The following is a 20581-nucleotide window of genomic DNA, read 5'->3' on the forward strand; positions in this document are numbered from 1 at the left end:
TATTAGCCTCGATTGATGTCGAGGCGCTATATTCTTCGATCCCCCACGTAGTGGGGCTTCAAGCGGTCTCCCATTTTCTCTCCTCCCGTGGCCTCCAACATCAGGCACATAATCGATTTGTCCTGGATCTCCTTTTATATACACTCACCCACAATTATTTTTTGTTTAAGGGACGCTACTTCCACCAGCTTAGGGGCACCGCGATGGGGAGCCCCTGTGCCCCATCGTATGCAAATTTGACCCTAGGCTGGTGGGAGGAAACTATAGCGTTTGTGGGTGAGCAAGAGGACCTGTCTAACCAGGCCATACTTTGGTCTAGATATATTGATGATGTTTTTGTTTTATGGCTAGACAGCAAGGAGAATTTTGAGAAATTTGTTAATTGTCTGAACCGTAATCAAATCGGTTTGACTTTTACGTTTGAGATCCAGGATAAACAACTTGCTTTTTTGGATGTCATGGTGAAAAAGAATACACGGGGCAGTCTGGACACCACGGTCTATAGAAAGTCCACAGCCACGAACAGCCTCCTGAGATGGGAAAGCTGCCACCCGGTGCCCCTTAAAAGGGGCATACCGCGGGGGCAGTACCTCCGTCTCAGGAGGAACTGTTCAGATAGGGAGGAGTTTATACAACAGTCTAAAGATCTAAGAAACCGCTTCATCCAACGTGGCTACCCGGACCATATACTACGTAAGGCCTACAAATTTGCCCTGACTCAGGATAGAACATCACTCCTGACACCAAAACCCAAAAGGGAGGAGAGTAAATATACACGAATAATAGGGACATTCGACAATATGTCCCAGGAGGTGAAGAACATTATCCATCGGCACTGGGACATATTGAGAATGGACCCAGATTTGAGAGAAGTGGTAGGCCCGAGACCATTAATTACATATCGCAAAGGACCAAGTGTGGGCGACAAACTCGTCCACAGTCATCTTCAAATCGATACTCCTAAAACGTGGTTGGGGGTAGGGAGCACAAAGGGCTGTTTTCAGTGCGGGCACTGTCGTGCCTGTCCTCATATATCTAAAACAAAAGTTTTTGAGGATACAGAATCAGGTAATAAAATCTACATCAAGCACTTCATCAATTGTAGCTCTAGAGGGGTCATTTACCTAGCTATGTGCCAATGTGGCAAGAGATATGTTGGCAAAACGATACGCGAGTTTCGTCGAAGAATACTGGAGCACGTAGGGGATGTTCGGAATGTCAGAAATACCCCAGTCGCAGTGCATATAAATACCATGCACAATAGTGATATATCTTATATTAAATTCATTGGTATTGATTTGGTTAAGCCACTACAAAGGGGCGGAGATTGGGATAGATCAATTTTGCAACGAGAATGTAGATGGATCTACAAATTACAAACCATGGCCCCAAAGGGACTTAATGAACAATTATCGTTTTCTTGTTTCATCTAGAGGTATTGGGAAGAGGTCCACGGACAGGACCTACTTAAGGGTGGCTGACTTGAGGTAGCCAGGGGAGATCCCAGTGGATCTTAAGGATTTAGATGCCACCCATATAGCTAGGGAGATCTAGGGTGCAACAGGAGGTTCCTGATATTCGGTACCGCCCTTTTTAGGGCGTCCATGCCGCTTAGGTTGAGGCGATCTAGACCAGGTTCCAACAGGGCTAGAACAGGTCTCCCTAGGTCCACTCTAATCCCCCCTCCTCTCTCTTTCTTCAAATAGGGTTACCCAGTCCACTAATCATTCCGTGGATCTCTGATTTCCCTCCCTCCCCCCCCCCAAATAATAACACTAAACCATAAACTATTCTTCTCTACTATATTCTCTTCTACACATTTATATATCTACATAAATAAAGTTTCTTTTCTCCCCATACTATAGTTGATTTGCTAACATGCATTACTACTATTTATTCTACTCTTTTCTTTTGGCTTGTACCCATCTTTACCAATGATTTGGAAATAATGTATTGACATTCCAACTTATGACATCACTGTGTCCTCCAGTACAGACTTCTATGAAATATTCTAATGTACCATTTAAAATATGGGTGGGATTGGGATAAAAAAAAAAATTTGGATCAGGGTCAGGATTGTATCTATTACTTACCTGATCAACACAGGACTAAAATTCTGATTTATGGCGGTTTATTATGTGATCATTAATTGTATGTAGACATACTGATAACCAATGTGTTATGCAGAGAGAAGGTCACAATTGTGTAGTAGGCATACTGACATCCAGGATTGGATCATTAAAGATGCCTATCACATTGTACAGATGGAGACACAACGGACTCTACACTGGGCATAGTTATCTTATTTATAAGTTAGTACCTGTTCCATGTCTTTAGCCTAAGTCAGTGTTTGTTTATCTATATGCTCACAACTTAGCCGATAGCGCATCCGACGTGTGAATACTGCCGAACCCGATCTATCCCGATATCGGGACTAGAGCGGGGACCACGCCCCCTTGAGCGGCGTCATGGGGACGGGCCTCCAATGACGTAAATAGGGTGCGCCTCGGCTTGATGGAGACGCCGGCGTGTTCACCTGACACGCAGACAACCCGGACACCGCTCCGGTACTCGCTGCCACAGCAGCGATTTAGACGCACTTTGTCTTGAACAAATGAATGTAAGTAGTTCAGATAACACTTTATTACCTACTTCTTGTTAGTTATTATGCGACTACTTTGTATATGCTCCACACACTCTGCTTGAATGAGACTCTAAATAAGGGCATATTATTATTTTCAGTGCCCGGCGCTCTCACTTTATTTGATCCAGTAGACAGTAAGTACCCACTTGCTAATGCACGAAAAACAGCAAAGAGGGGTAAGTTATCTACTGGTTACTAAGGGAGATGTCCATGATTTCTTATCGTTATAGGCACTAACCGGGATAGTGAGAAACGCCCTGTCTGGTCTCTGGACGCGATAGCTAATCACAGAGCCGGAGCTCTTTTGACGCAGTTTACTCTATGGTGGTTATTCTCTGGGTGTCATTGGTTGATAGATCTGCCTTTTTAAAGAGACATATACAGTGACAGATTAATGAGATACCTGACTCCAGAGTCTGCTATAACTATATACCTAATCCCCTGAAGAAGTGTGGGGGATAACTATATATTCTAACCCCTACATGGAAACGCGTTGGGAGAAGGGAAAATATACTGATAATTATTGTTTGAATACTATATGTGATAGTGTCAACATCTTATCTAGGATGGGAGAAAGGAAAACATATGGATAAATATTGTTTGAATACTATATGTGATAGTGTTAACATCTTATCTAGGATTACAATATTATAGCATGGTGTGTACCTAACCACTGGTGCTATACCTACCGCGTCATTTGTCTTAATAGTCGCAACAGTGTGTTAATATCACTTCTTGAAGATACTATAATCATCTATTATTTATTTATTGTTTGTGGATCGGTATTTTTAAAATACACCATTAAAAGTTACATTTTAGAAGGCACCTCAGTCCCTGTTAGGGACAACATATATACATTTCCCCCTCTATACCCACATATAGTAGACAGGACCCCCCTCTATCCCCACATATAGTAGACAGGACCCCCCTCTATACCCACATATAGTAGACAGGACCCCCCTCTATACCCCCATATAGTAGACAGGACCCCCTCTATACCCACATATAGTAGACAGGACCCCCCTCTATCCCCACATATAGTAGACAGGACCCCCTCTATACCCACATATAGTAGACAGGACCCCCCTCTATACCCACATATAGTAGACAGGACCCCCTCTATTCCCACATATAGTAGACAGGACCCCCTCTATACCCCCATATAGTAGACAGGACCCCCTCTATACCCCCATATAGTAGACAGGACCCCCCTCTATACCCCCATATAGTAGACAGGACCCCCTCTATACCCCCATATAGTAGACAGGACCCCCTCTATACCCCCATATAGTAGACAGGACCCCCTCTATTCCCACATATAGTAGACAGGACCCCCTCTATACCCACATATAGTAGACAGGACCCCCTCTATACCCACATATAGTAGACAGGACCCCCTCTATACCCACATATAGTAGACAGGACCCCCCTCTATACCCCTATATAGAAGACAGGACCCCCTCTATACCCACATATAGTAGACAGGACCCCCTCTATACCCACATATAGTAGACAGGACCCCCCTCTATCCCCACATATAGTACACAGGACCCCCTCTATACCCACATATAGTAGACAGGACCCCCCTCTATAGCCACATATAGTAGACAAGACCCCCTCTATACCCACATATAGTAGACAGGACCCCCTATATACCCCCATATAGTAGACAGGACCTCCTCTATTCCCACATATAGTAGACAGGACCCCCTCTATACCCACATATAGTAGACAGGATCCCTTCTATTCCCACATATAGTAGACAGGACCCCCTCTATCCCCACATATAGTAGACAGGACCCCTCTATACCCCCATATAGTAGACAGGACCCCCTCTATCCCCACATATAGTAGACAGGACCCCTCTATACCCACATATAGTAGACAGGACCCCCCTCTATTCCCACATATAGTAGACAGGATCCCTTCTATTCCCACATATAGTAGACAGGACCCCCTCTATACCCACATATAGTAGACAGGACCCCCCTCTATTCCCACATATAGTAGACAGGATCCCTTCTATTCCCACATATAGTAGACAGGACCCCCTCTATTCCCACATATAGTAGACAGGACCCCCTCTATTCCCACATATAGTAGACAGGACCCCCTCTATCCCCACATATAGTAGACAGGACCCCTCTATACCCACATATAGTAGACAGGACCCCTTCTATTCCCACATATAGTAGACAGGACCCCCTCTATTCTCACATATAGCAGACAGGACCCCCCTCTATTCCCACATATAGTAGACAGGACCCCCTCTATACCCACATATAGTAGACAGGACCCCCTCTATACCCCCATATAGTAGACAGGACCCCCCTCTATACCCACATATAGTAGACAGGACCCCCTCTATACCCACATACAGTAGACAGGACCCCCTCTATTCCCACATATAGTAGACAGGACCCCCCTCTATACCCACATATAGTAGACAGGACCCCCTCTATACCTCTATATAGTAGACAGGACCCCCTCTATACCCACATATAGTAGACAGGACCCCCTCTATACCTCTATATAGTAGACAGGACCCCCTCTATACCCACATATAGTAGACAGGACCCCCCTCTATCCCCACATATAGTAGACAGGACCCCCTCTATACCCACATATAGTAGACAGGACCCCCCTCTATACCCACATATAGTAGACAGGACCCCCTCTATTCCCACATATAGTAGACAGGACCCCCTCTATACCCCCATATAGTAGACAGGACCCCCTCTATACCCCCATATAGTAGACAGGACCCCCCTCTATACCCCCATATAGTAGACAGGACCCCCTCTATACCCCCATATAGTAGACAGGACCCCCTCTATACCCCCATATAGTAGACAGGACCCCCTCTATTCCCACATATAGTAGACAGGACCCCCTCTATACCCACATATAGTAGACAGGACCCCCTCTATACCCACATATAGTAGACAGGACCCCCTCTATACCCACATATAGTAGACAGGACCCCCCTCTATACCCCTATATAGAAGACAGGACCCCCTCTATACCCACATATAGTAGACAGGACCCCCTCTATACCCACATATAGTAGACAGGACCCCCCTCTATCCCCACATATAGTACACAGGACCCCCTCTATACCCACATATAGTAGACAGGACCCCCCTCTATAGCCACATATAGTAGACAAGACCCCCTCTATACCCACATATAGTAGACAGGACCCCCTATATACCCCCATATAGTAGACAGGACCTCCTCTATTCCCACATATAGTAGACAGGACCCCCTCTATACCCACATATAGTAGACAGGATCCCTTCTATTCCCACATATAGTAGACAGGATCCCTTCTATTCCCACATATAGTAGACAGGACCCCCTCTATCCCCACATATAGTAGACAGGACCCCTCTATACCCCCATATAGTAGACAGGACCCCCTCTATCCCCACATATAGTAGACAGGACCCCTCTATACCCACATATAGTAGACAGGACCCCCCTCTATTCCCACATATAGTAGACAGGATCCCTTCTATTCCCACATATAGTAGACAGGACCCCCTCTATACCCACATATAGTAGACAGGACCCCCCTCTATTCCCACATATAGTAGACAGGATCCCTTCTATTCCCACATATAGTAGACAGGACCCCCTCTATTCCCACATATAGTAGACAGGACCCCCTCTATTCCCACATATAGTAGACAGGACCCCCTCTATCCCCACATATAGTAGACAGGACCCCTCTATACCCACATATAGTAGACAGGACCCCTTCTATTCCCACATATAGTAGACAGGACCCCCTCTATTCTCACATATAGCAGACAGGACCCCCCTCTATTCCCACATATAGTAGACAGGACCCCCTCTATACCCACATATAGTAGACAGGACCCCCTCTATACCCCCATATAGTAGACAGGACCCCCCTCTATACCCACATATAGTAGACAGGACCCCCTCTATACCCACATACAGTAGACAGGACCCCCTCTATTCCCACATATAGTAGACAGGACCCCCCTCTATACCCACATATAGTAGACAGGACCCCCTCTATACCTCTATATAGTAGACAGGACCCCCTCTATACCCACATATAGTAGACAGGACCCCCTCTATACCTCTATATAGTAGACAGGACCCCCTCTATACCCACATATAGTAGACAGGACCCCCCTCTATACCCCTATATAGTAGACAGGACCCCCTCTATACCCACATATAGTAGACAGGACCCCCTCTATACCCACATATAGTAGACAGGACCCCCCTCTATCCCCACATATAGTAGACAGGACCCCCCTCTATACCCACATATAGTAGACAGGACCCCCCTCTATACCCACATATAGTAGACAGGACCCCCTCTATTCCCACATATAGCAGACAGGACCCCCTCTATACCCCCATATAGTAGACAGGACCCCCTCTATACCCACATATAGTAGACAGGACCCCCCTCTATCCCCACATATAGTAGACAGGACCCCCTCTATACCCACATATAGTAGACAGGACCCCCCTCTATACCCACATATAGTAGACAGGACCCCCTCTATTCCCACATATAGTAGACAGGACCCCCTCTATACCCCCATATAGTAGACAGGACCCCCTCTATACCCCCATATAGTAGACAGGACCCCCCTCTATACCCCCATATAGTAGACAGGACCCCCTCTATACCCCCATATAGTAGACAGGACCCCCTCTATACCCCCATATAGTAGACAGGACCCCCTCTATTCCCACATATAGTAGACAGGACCCCCTCTATACCCACACATAGTAGACAGGACCCCCTCTATACCCACATATAGTAGACAGGACCCCCTCTATACCCACATATAGTAGACAGGACCCCCCTCTATACCCCTATATAGAAGACAGGACCCCCTCTATACCCACATATAGTAGACAGGACCCCCTCTATACCCACATATAGTAGACAGGACCCCCCTCTATCCCCACATATAGTAGACAGGACCCCCTCTATACCCACATATAGTAGACAGGACCCCCCTCTATACCCCCATATAGTAGACAGGACCCCCTCTATACCCACATATAGTAGACAGGACCCCCCTCTATCCCCACATATAGTAGACAGGACCCCCTCTATACCCACATATAGTAGACAGGACCCCCCTCTATACCCACATATAGTAGACAGGACCCCCTCTATTCCCACATATAGTAGACAGGACCCCCTCTATACCCCCATATAGTAGACAGGACCCCCCTCTATACCCCCATATAGTAGACAGGACCCCCTCTATACCCCCATATAGTAGACAGGACCCCCTCTATACCCCCATATAGTAGACAGGACCCCCTCTATTCCCACATATAGTAGACAGGACCCCCTCTATACCCACATATAGTAGACAGGACCCCCTCTATACCCACATATAGTAGACAGGACCCCCTCTATACCCACATATAGTAGACAGGACCCCTCTATACCCACATATAGTAGACACAACCCCCCTCTATAGCCACATATAGTAGACAAGACCCCCTCTATACCCACATATAGTAGACAGGACCCCCTATATACCCCCATATAGTAGACAGGACCTCCTCTATTCCCACATATAGTAGACAGGACCCCCTCTATACCCACATATAGTAGACAGGATCCCTTCTATTCCCACATATAGTAGACAGGACCCCCTCTATCCCCACATATAGTAGACAGGACCCCTCTATACCCCCATATAGTAGACAGGACCCCCTCTATCCCCACATATAGTAGACAGGACCCCTCTATACCCACATATAGTAGACAGGACCCCCCTCTATTCCCACATATAGTAGACAGGCCCCCCTCTATTCCCACATATAGTAGACAGGACCCCCTCTATCCCCACATATAGTAGACAGGACCCCTCTATACCCACATATAGTAGACAGGACCCCTTCTATTCCCACATATAGTAGACAGGACCCCCTCTATTCTCACATATAGCAGACAGGACCCCCCTCTATTCCCACATATAGTAGACAGGACCCCCTCTATACCCACATATAGTAGACAGGACCCCCTCTATACCCACATATAGTAGACAGGACCCCCTCTATACCCCCATATAGTAGACAGGACCCCCTCTATACCCCCATATAGTAGACAGGACCCCCTCTATACCCACATATAGTAGACAGGACCCCCTCTATTCCCACATATAGTAGACAGGACCCCCTCTATTCCCACATATAGTAGACAGGACCCCCTCTATTCCCACATATAGTAGACAGGACCCCCTCTATACCCACATATAGTATACAGGACACCTCTATACCCACATATAGTAGACAGGACCCCCTCTATCCCCACATATAGTAGACAGGACCCCCTCTATACCCCCATATAGTAGACAGGACCCTCTATATACCCCCATATAGTAGACAGGACCCCCCTCTATACCCCCATATAGTAGACAGGACTCCCTCTATACCCCCATATAGTAGACAGGACACCCTCTATCCCCACATATAGTATACAGGACCCCTCTATACCCACATATAGTAGACAGGATCCCTTCTATTCCCACATATAGTAGACAGGACCCCCTCTATACCCACATATAGTAGACAGGACCCCCTCTATTCCCACATATAGTAGACAGGACCCCCTCTATCCCCACATATAGTAGACAGGACCCCTCTATACCCACATATAGTAGACAGGACCCCTTCTATTCCCACATATAGTAGACAGGACCCCCTCTATACCCCCATATAGTAGACAGGATCCCTTCTATTCCCACATATAGTAGACAGGACCCCCTCTATACCCACATATAGTAGACAGGACCCCCTCTATTCCCACATATAGTAGACAGGACCCCCTCTATACCCCCATATAGTAGACAGGACCCCCTCTATTCCCACATATAGTAGACAGGACCCCCTCTATTCCCACATATAATAGACAGGACTCCCTCTATACCCACATATAGTAGACAGGACCCCCTCTATTCCCACATATAGTAGACAGGACCCCCTCTATTCCCACATATAGTAGACAGGACCCCCTCTATACCCACATATAATAGACAGGACTCCCTCTATACCCACATATAGTAGACAGGACCCCCTCTATTCCCACATATAGTAGACAGGACCCCCTCTATCCCCACATATAGTATACAGGACCCCTCTATACCCACATATAGTAGACAGGATCCCTTCTATTCCCACATATAGTAGACAGGACCCCCTCTATACCCACATATAGTAGACAGGACCCCCTCTATTCCCACATATAGTAGACAGGACCCCCTCTATCCCCACATATAGTAGACAGGACCCCTCTATACCCACATATAGTAGACAGGACCCCTTCTATTCCCACATATAGTAGACAGGACCCCCTCTATACCCCCATATAGTAGACAGGATCCCTTCTATTCCCACATATAGTAGACAGGACCCCCTCTATACCCACATATAGTAGACAGGACCCCCTCTATTCCCACATATAGTAGACAGGACCCCCTCTATTCCCACATATAGTAGACAGGACCCCCTCTATTCCCACATATAGTGGACAGAGCCCCCTCTATACCCCCATATAGTAGACAGGACCCCTTCTATTCTCACATAAAGTAGACAGGACCCCCTCTATATCCCCATATAGTAGACAGAACCCCCTCTATACCCCCATATAGTAGACAGAACCCCTCTATTCCCACATAAAGCAGACAGGACCCCCTCTATACCCACATATAGTAGACAGGACCTCCTCTATTCCCACATATAGTAGACAGGACCTCCTCTATACCCACATATAGTAGAAAGGACCCCCTCTATACCCACATATAGTAGACAGGACCCCCTCTATTCTCACATATACTAGACAGGACCCCCTCTATACCCACATATAGTAGACAGGACCCCCTCTATACCCACATATAGTAGACAGGACCCCCTCTATACCCACATATAGTAGACAGGACCTCCTCTATTCCCACATATAGTAGACAGGACCCCTTCTATACCCACATATAGTAGACAGGACCTCCTCTATTCCCACATATAGTAGACAGGACCTCCTCTTTTCCCACATATAGTAGACAGGACCCCTCTATACCCACATATAGTATACAGGACCCCCTCTATTCCCACATATAGTAGACAGGACCTCCTCTATACCCACATATAGTAGACAGGACCCCCTCTATACCCCCATATAGTAGACAGGACCCCCTCTATTCTCACATATAGTAGACAGGACCCCCTCTATACCCCCATATAGTAGACAGGACCCCCTCTATTCCCACATATAGTAGACAGGACCCCCTCTATACCCACATATAGTAGACAGGACCCCCTCTATACCCACATATAGTAGACAGGACCCCCTCTATACCCACATATAGTAGACAGGACCTCCTCTATTCCCACATATAGTAGACAGGACCCCCCTCTATACCCACATATAGTAGACAGGACCCCCTCTATACCCACATATAGTAGACAGGACCCCCTCTATACCCACATATAGTAGACAGGACCCCCTCTATACCCACATATAGTAGACAGGACCCCCTCTATACCCCCATATAGTAGACAGGACCCCCTCTATTCTCACATATAGTAGACAGGACCCCCTCTATACCCCCATATAGTAGACAGGACCCCCTCTATTCTCACATATAGTAGACAGGACCCCCTCTATACCCCCATATAGTAGACAGGACTCCCTCTATTCCCACATATAGTAGACAGGACCCCCTCTATACCCACATATAGTAGACAGGACCCCCTCTATACCCACATATAGTAGACAGGACCCCCTCTATACCCACATATAGTAGACAGGACCTCCTCTATTCCCACATATAGTAGACAGGACCCCCCTCTATACCCACATATAGTAGACAGGACCCCCTCTATACCCACATATAGTAGACAGGACCCCCTCTATACCCACATATAGTAGACAGGACCCCCTCTATACCCACATATAGTAGACAGGACCCCCTCTATACCCACATATAGTAGACAGGACCCCCTCTATACCCACATATAGTAGACAGGACCCCCTCTATACCCACATATAGTAGACAGGACCCCCCTCTATACCCACATATAGTAAACAGGACCTCCTCTATTCCCACATATAGTAGACAGGACCCCCTCTATACCCACATATAGTAGACATGACCCCCTCTATACCCACATATAGTAGACAGGACCCCCTCTATACCCACATATAGTAGACAGGACCCCTTCTATACCCCCATATAGTAGACAGGACCCCTCTATACCCCCATATAGTAGACAGGACCCCCTCTATACCCACATATAGTAGACAGGACCTCCTCTATTCCCCCATATAGTAGACATGACCTCCTCTATACCCCCATATAGTAGACAGGACCCCCTCTATACCCACATATAGTAGACAGGACCCCCCTCTATACCCCCATATAGTAGACAGGACTCCCTCTATACCGCCATATAGTAGACAGGACCCCCTCTATACCCACATATAGTAGACAGGACCTCCTCTATTCCCACATATAGTAGGCTGGACCCCCTCTATACCCACATATAGTAGACAGGACCCCCTCTATACCCACATACAGTAGACAGGACCCCCTCTATACCCACATATAGTAGACAGGACCCATTCTATACCCCTATATAGTAGACAGGACCTCCTCTATACCCCCATATAGTAGACATGCCTCCTCTATACCCCCATATAGTAGACAGGACCCCCTCTATACCCACATATAGTAGACAGGACCCCCTCTATACCCACATATAGTAGACAGGACCCCCTCTATACCCCCATATAGTAGACAGGACCCCCTCTATACCCCCATATAGTAGACAGGTCCCCCTCTATACCCCCATATAGTAGACAGGACCTCCTCTATACCCACATATAGTAGACAGGACCCCCCTCTATACCCCCATATAGTAGACAGGACCTCCTCTATACCCCCATATAGTAGACAGGACCCCCCTCTATACCCCCATATAATAGACAGGACCCCCTCTATATCCCCATATAGTAGACATGCCTCCTCTGTGCCTCCATGTAATAGTCATTTGTTCTCTGTCCAAAAGAGAAAGAGAGTGAATACATCATCTAAACTTATATCTCTCATTCTCTCCTCAGATGTTTCCCCTACTTGTGTCCTTATATCCTGTCATTTATTTTTTTGTCATTTGCTCCTTATCTTTCCATTCAGGTTCCTGTGATATACGATCCTCCTGTGGAATATTCCAAAAAAGTAAATTCTTCCATTCAAGGATGAATAGAAACAGGAAAAAGATGGTAGAAAGTCTAATAAACCTCACCCTACAGATACTGTTCCAGCTTACTGGAGAGGTGAGGGATTCTGGGAGTGATGTCACATGACCTCATTCTTATCTATGTAATAACAGATGGATATGACTGGAGAGGTGAGGGATTCTGGGAGTGATGTCACATGACCTCATTCTTATCTATGTAATAACAGATATGACTGGAGAGGTGAGGGATTCTGGGAGTGATGTCACATGACCTCATTCTTATCTATGTAATCACAGATGGATATGACTGGAGAGGTGAGGGATTCTGGGAGTGATGTCACATGACCTCATTCTTATCTATTTAATAACATGGATATGACTGGAGAGGTGAGGGATTCTGGGAGTGATGTCACATGACCTCATTCTTATCTATTTAATAACATGGATATGACTGGAGAGGTGAGGGATTCTGGGAGTGATGTCACATGACCTCATTCTTATCTATTTAATAACATGGATATGACTGGAGAGGTGAGGGATTCTGGGAGTGATGTCACATGACCTCATTCTTATCTATTTAATAACATGGATATGACTGGAGAGGTGAGGGATTCTGGGAGTGATGTCACATGACCTCATTCTTATCTATGTAATAACAGATGAATATGACTGGAGAGGTGAGGGATTCTGGAAGTGATGTCACATGACCTCATTCTTATCTATGGAATAACAGATGGATATGACTGGAGAAGTGAGGGATTCTGGGAGTGATGTCACATGACCTCATTCTTATCTATGTAATAACATGGATATTACTGGAGAGGTGAGGGATTCTGGGATTGATGTCACATGACCTCATTCTTATCTAAGTAATCACAGATGGATATGACTGGAGAGGTGAGGAATTCTGGGAGTGATGTCACATGACCTCATTCTTATCTATGTAATAACAGATGGATATGACTGGAGAGGTGAGGGATTCTGGGAGTGATGTCACATGACCTCATTCTTATCTATGTAATAACAGATGGATATGACTGGAGAGGTGAGGGATTCTGGGAGTGATGTCAAATGACCTCATTCTTATCTAAGTAATCACAGATGGATATGACTGGAGAGGTGAGGGATTCTGGGAGTGATGTCACATGACCTTATTCTTATCTATGTAATAACAGATGGATATGACTGGAGAGGTGAGGGATTCTGGGAGTGATGTCACATGACCTCATTCTTATCTATGTAATAACAGATGGGTATGACTGGAGAGGTGAGGGATTCTGGGAGTGATGTCACATGACCTCATTTTTATCTATGGAATAACAGATGGATATGACTGGAGAGGTGAAGGATTCTGGGAGTGATGTCACATGACCTCATTCTTATCTATGTAATAACAGATGGATATGACTGGAGAGGTGAGGGATTCTGGGAATGTATGTAGTGATATTAATGTGTCTCTCCATACACAGGATTACACAGTAGTGAAGAAGTCCTCTAGTGGGCGCTGTCGGGCCCCTGTGTGTGAAGGATGGGAAAGAACCCTGAGCCCAATCCCGGGGCCCCCACCTCACTCCCTGATACATGAGGAAATGGATGAACAGAAGATCCGAGAACTCATCAACAAGATGATGGAGCTGCTGACTGGAGAGGTGACCCTGCTGGGAATGCTGGGACATTATACAGTAATGGAGGAGTCTGGTGGTGACTGGAGAGGTGACACTGCTGGGAATGCTGGGACATTATACAGTAATGGAGGGGTCTGGTGATGACTGGAGAGGTGACACTGCTGGGACATTATACAGTAATGGAGGGGTCTGGTGATGACTGGAGAGATGACACTGCTGGGACATTATACAGTAATGGAGGGGTCTGGTGATGACTGGAGAGGTGACACTGCTGGGAATGCTGGGACATTATACAGTAATGGAGGGGTCTGGTGATGACTGGAAAGGTGACACTGCTGGGAATGCTTGGACATTATACAGTAATGGAGGGGTCTGGTGATGACTGGAGAGGTGACACTGCTGGGAATGCTGGGACATCATACAGTAATGGAGGGGTCTGGTGATGACTGGAGAGGTGACACTGCTGGGACATTATACAGTAATGGAGGGGTCTGGTGATGACTGGAGAGGTGACACTGCTGGGAATGCTGGGACATTATACAGTAATGGAGGGGTCTGGTGATGACTGGAGAGGTGACACTGCTGGGACATTATACAGTAATGGAGGGGTCAGGTGATGACTGGAGAGGTGACTCTGCTGGGACATTATACAGTAATGGAGGAGTCTGGTGATGACTGGAGAGGTGACACAGCTGGGACATTATACAGTAATGGAGGGGTCTGGTGATGACTGGAGAGGTGACACTGCTGGGACATTATACAGTAATGGAGGGGTCTGGTGATGACTGGAGGGGTGACACTGCTGGGACATTATACAGTAATGGAGGGGTCTGGTGATGACTGGAGAGGTGACACTGCTGGGACATTATACAGTAATGGAGGGGTCTGGTGATGACTGGAGAGGTGACACTGCTGGGAATGCTGGGACATTATACAGTAATGGAGGGGTCTGGTGATGACTGGAGAGGTGACACTGCTGGGACATTATACAGTAATGGAGGGGTCTGGTGATGACTGGAGAGGTGACACTGCTGGGACATTATACAGTAATGGAGGGGTCTGGTGATGACTGGAGAGGTGACACTGCTGGGAATGATGGGACATTATACAGTAATGGAGGGGTCTGGTGATGACTGGAGAGGTGACACTGCTGGGAATGCTGGGACATTATACAGTAATGGAGGGGTCTGGTGATGACTGGAGAGGTGACACTGCTGGGACATTATACAGTAATGGAGGGGTCTGGTGATGACTGGAGAGGTGACACTGCTGGGACATTATACAGTAATGGAGGGGTCTGGTGATGACTGGAGAGGTGACACTGCTGGGACATTATACAGTAATGGAGGGGTCTGGTGATGACTGGAGAGGTGACACTGCTGGGAATGCTGGGACATTATACAGTAATGGAGGGGTCTGGTGATGACTGGAGAGGTGACACTGCTGGGACATTATACAGTAATGGAGGGGTCTGGTGATGACTGGAGAGGTGACACTGCTGGGAATGCTGGGACATTATACAGTAATGGAGGGTCTGGTGATGATTGGAGAGGTGACACTGCTGGGACATTATACAGTAATGGAGGGGTCTGGTGATGACTGGAGAGGTGACACTGCTGGGACATTATACAGTAATGGAGGGGTCTGGTGATGACTGGAGAGGTGACACTGCTGGGACATTATACAGTAATGGAGGGGTCTGGTGATGACTGGAGAGGTGACACTGCTGGTACATTATACAGTAATGGAGGGGTCTGGTGATGACTGGAGAGGTGACACTGCTGGGACATTATACAGTAATGGAGGGGTCTGGCGATGACTGGAGAGGTGACACTGCTGGGACATTATACAGTAATGGAGGGGTCTGGTGATGACTGGAGAGGTGACACTGCTGGGACATGATACAGTAATGGAGGGGTCTGGTGATGACTGGAGAGGTGACACTGCTGGGACATTATACAGTAATGGAGGGGTCTGGTGATGACTGGAGAGGTGACACTGCTGGGAATGCTGGGACATTATACAGTAATGGAGGGGTCTGGTGATGACTGGAGAGATGACACTGCTGGGACATTATACAGTAATGGAGGGGTCTGGTGATGACTGGAGAGGTGACACTGCAGGGAATGCTGGGACATTATACAGTAATGTAGGGTCTGGTGATGACTGGAGAGGTGACATTGCTGGGAATGCTGGGACATTATACAGTAATGGAGGGGTCTGGTGATGACTGGAGAGGTGACACTGCTGGGAATGCTGGGACATTATACAGTAATGGAGGGGTCTGGTGATGACTGGAGAGGTGACACTGCTGGGACATTATACAGTAATGGAGGGGTCTGGTGATGACTGGAGAGGTGACACTGCTGGGAATGCTGTGACATTATACAGTAATGGAGGTGTCTGGTGATGACTGGAGAGGTGACACTGCTGGGACATTATACAGTAATGGAGGGGTCTGGTGATGACTGGAGAGGTGACACGGCTGGGAATGCTGGGACATTATACAGTAACACCACTGGAGGGTCGGGGTGATGACTGTATCATTATGTGTCAGGTTCCTATAAGGTGTCAGGACGTGGCGGTCTATTTCTCCATGGAGGATTGGGAGTATGTAGAAGGACACAAGGATCAGTATAAGGATCAGGTGATGATGGAGGATCAGCAGCCCCTCCCATCAGCAGGTAATAGACATGACTATATACACACGTCCTCTCATTATTTGTATGTAAAGAATGAATTCAGTCTCTGTATATGTTCCCTACAGTCAGATCCAGTAAGAGAACAGCACCAGAGAGGTGTCCCCGTCCTCTTCTTCCACAGGATCAGGATCAGGTAGATGGAGATATTCCCTATGATCTGTAGAAGGGCTGTGAAGCTCTTGTGGTCAGTCCCCTCACCCTCCATGACTCCTCATCTCCTGCTCATCTATAACATCCCATGTGACTTGTCCTTCTGACTTATGACAATATTTTTTCTACAGCCTATGATTCAGGGAGAAGATCTGAACAATATTAATGCTCCAAACATAAAGGAAGAAGAAGAGACAGATGTGAGCGGCGATGAGCAGTATAAGGAGAACTTTCCTAGAGGGAAAGATCTGACTTATATAAATTCTATAGACATAAAGGAAGAAGAAGAGACAGATGTGAGCGGTGATGAGCAGTATAAGGAGGACTTTCCTATAGGGAAAGATCTGATCTATATTAATGCTACAGACATAAAGGAAGAAGAAGAGACAGATGTGAGTGGTGATGAGCAGTATAAGGAGGACATTCCTACAGGGAAAGATCTCAGCTATATTAATGCTACAGACATAAAGAAAGAAGAAGAGGAAGCAGATGTGAGCGGTGATGAGCAGTATAATGAGGACATTCCTGCAGGTAACTGCACAGGTGAGTGGTAACCACTAAATGCACAAAAAAAATCACATATTCTACTCAGTCATTGGCTGCAAACATTTTTTAGTGATTTAACTAGAGTTCTTTGTGCTCCAAGGTAAATTTTGAACCACAGGCCCTTATATGTCCTCTTACTATAGTTAGTTCCCCTTCTTTGCCTCCACACTATTACTATGCCCCTTGTGTGCCCTGCAAAATATTCTGATCCTTCTGTTCACCCTACACAGTTTATATGCCCCAGTTTGTGACAGTGGGACAAAAATCTCTCCCCATCATTCCCACCAGAGTGACTGTGTCCTTCGTCAGATGTCATCTGGTGTTGTCTCCTCGATGATTTGATTGTGTCGCCTGATTGTGTCACTAGCTGCTCCAGAACACTGCCTGAGGTATAAAAGTGGTGTGAAACAAAAACTTTGCCAGGTTCACTTCGAGAACTAATGCAGAAGACAGGTACGCTACATAATGCAGTAGACAGACAGCTTTTGGAGCCAGTGTGACTTTCAGCTCAGGTATTGGCAGCTAATTAGAGACACCTATCATGTGCTCAGGCCTTTCAAAGAGGCAACAAGATTTGTCAGCGAGGACAACAGTGGACACCAGATCCACTGTCTCTGCCTACTTGTGTAATCGCCCCCAAAAACAGCGATTCCACAACTTGGAGACAGTCCCTGTTCTGGAGTAAGCGCAGGGGCATCAAAATAAGTCAAAATAATAAACAATACAGAATACAGTATGGATGTTCTCCTTGAGGAGGAGTTGGATGAGGAGCAGGAGGAAGATTTGGCGATGGGATAGGGGATGAGAATAATACATAAGGGGGCAGTGATGATGACGACGACCATGATGACCAAACATGGCAGTATGGGAAGGAGTTGGAACCAGCCGGGCCCTCCGAAAAGCTGGGAAAAATGGCGAGGAAAGGGAACTTACACATTGATGACGGACGTTTGGTGCTGAACCGCACCTCATCCAGGCCCCAGGAGCATGATGGGAAGTATATGTATATCACTGCCCATACACCTCATCAGACACAGGGGATATACATTGCTGGTGAGTGCTGCATTTTTATTCCTTCTGGATATATGGTATAGTCATTGATGGCCTTATACTACTTGTACAGATCCTCCAGCATATACCGGCAGGACCCATCCCCCCCCCTCCCCTCCCCCCCCCCCCCCCGGCTGCTTCACTCTGTAAGACTATTACACTAACTATAACACTATATTAGGTATAATGAACTTCAAAGGCCCCGGTCACATGACTGCACTAATCCTGACCACAACTCACCAGGTAGGTCTGTTACTTGCAATTGACAATGTAAAAATGTGTCTAAAATGCAGAAAAATGCAATCTGTGAGCACAGCCTGAAGGCTTTATATCTTCATAAAACATCTCAATTGGTATTATCTATCTTACATTACTCTAAAAACACATTATGAATAAGAAAACGCATCAAAACTGCATGTAGTGTGAACCGACCCTAAACCACTTAAGCATCTCCGCAGTTGATGATTCCTGATTGCTAGAGTCTAGTCCGGTGATTATGTTGGTCTTATTAGGTGAATTTGCAGTAATGAGACTCCACTCCCTCTCTCTGTGCAAAGCCAGAGGATTCATGGGAAATGTAGGCAGGATGAGAAAATCATTTCTGTTCTTAAATAGAATCAAAATGGCTGAAAAGTAATTTGCCGCATCAGCTAAAACAGGTAAGTACAAGGCATATACAAGAACCTCTACATTATTCACTAACAATGACCTATACTGTACTATATAAGCAATAAATAAATAAATCCCACAGTGCTTTTTTAATATTGACATCAGGTCTTATGATCCCTTGGGTTATGCTGATCATCACCTGAGTGTCGATAAGTTTTATTTTGATGTTTTTGTCCCGTTTATTACTCATTACATATATTTATGTCCTGGGGCCGTCAAGGGTAAATGGACAGGGCTCAAGCCCCCTCCATGCCCAGGGGACACCGTTGTCAACATTGGCAGCGGCATTCAAACCCTTAAAGGGGTTATCCAGGAAAAAACTTTTTTATATATATCAACTGGTTACAGAAAGTTAAAGAGATTTGTAAATTACTTCTATTAAAAAATCTTAATCCTTTCACTACTTATGAGCTTCTGAAGTTAAGGTTGTTCTTTTCTGTCTAAGTCATCTCTGATGACACGTGTCTCGGGAAACGCCCAGTTTAGAAGAGGTTTGCTATGGGGATTTGCTTCTAAACTGGGCGGTTCCCGAGACAGGTGTCATTAGAGAGCACTTAGACAGAAAAGAATAACCTTAACTTCAGAAGCTCATAAGTACTGCAAGGATTAAGATTTTTTTAATAGAAGTAATTTACAAATCTGTTTAACTTTCTGGAGCCAGTTGATATATAAAAAAAAAAAGTTTTTTCCTGGAATACCCCTTTAAGGACAGAGCATTTTTCCTACTTACCTTTAGAAATCATAACCCTTTCAATTTTGCAAATATTGAGGGCTTCCATTTCTACGTAGTACATTTTTCGGTAAAAATTACACCTTATCATTATTCTGTAGGTCCATACGGTTAAAATGATCCCCTACTTATATAGGTTGGATTTTGTCGCACTTCTGGAAAAAATCATAACTACATGCACGAAAATTAAAACGTTTAAAAATGTCCTTTTCTGACC

General features: G+C 46.0%; 2 protein-coding genes across 2 annotated transcripts in view; both read left to right on the top strand.

Moving 5' to 3' along the window:
• The window catches only part of LOC130298129 (oocyte zinc finger protein XlCOF7.1-like), a 116284-nt gene that overhangs the window by 67894 nt on the left and 27809 nt on the right, over window positions 1-20581 (top strand). The window lies entirely within an intron of this gene.
• Window positions 1-20581, top strand: part of LOC130297793 (zinc finger protein 436-like) — a 31268-nt gene that overhangs the window by 6644 nt on the left and 4043 nt on the right. The window contains exons 2-6 of the mRNA XM_056550701.1: window positions 12850-12989; window positions 14362-14541; window positions 17075-17201; window positions 17285-17352; window positions 17501-17912. Of these exons, the coding sequence (XP_056406676.1) occupies window positions 12912-12989; window positions 14362-14541; window positions 17075-17201; window positions 17285-17352; window positions 17501-17912 (865 nt within the window). The 5' untranslated portion in view covers window positions 12850-12911. The remainder of the gene's footprint in view (window positions 1-12849; window positions 12990-14361; window positions 14542-17074; window positions 17202-17284; window positions 17353-17500; window positions 17913-20581) is intronic.

The sequence above is a fragment of the Hyla sarda genome, chromosome 1 (assembly GCF_029499605.1).
Source record: "Hyla sarda isolate aHylSar1 chromosome 1, aHylSar1.hap1, whole genome shotgun sequence".
NCBI classification, from domain to species: Eukaryota; Metazoa; Chordata; class Amphibia; order Anura; family Hylidae; genus Hyla; species Hyla sarda.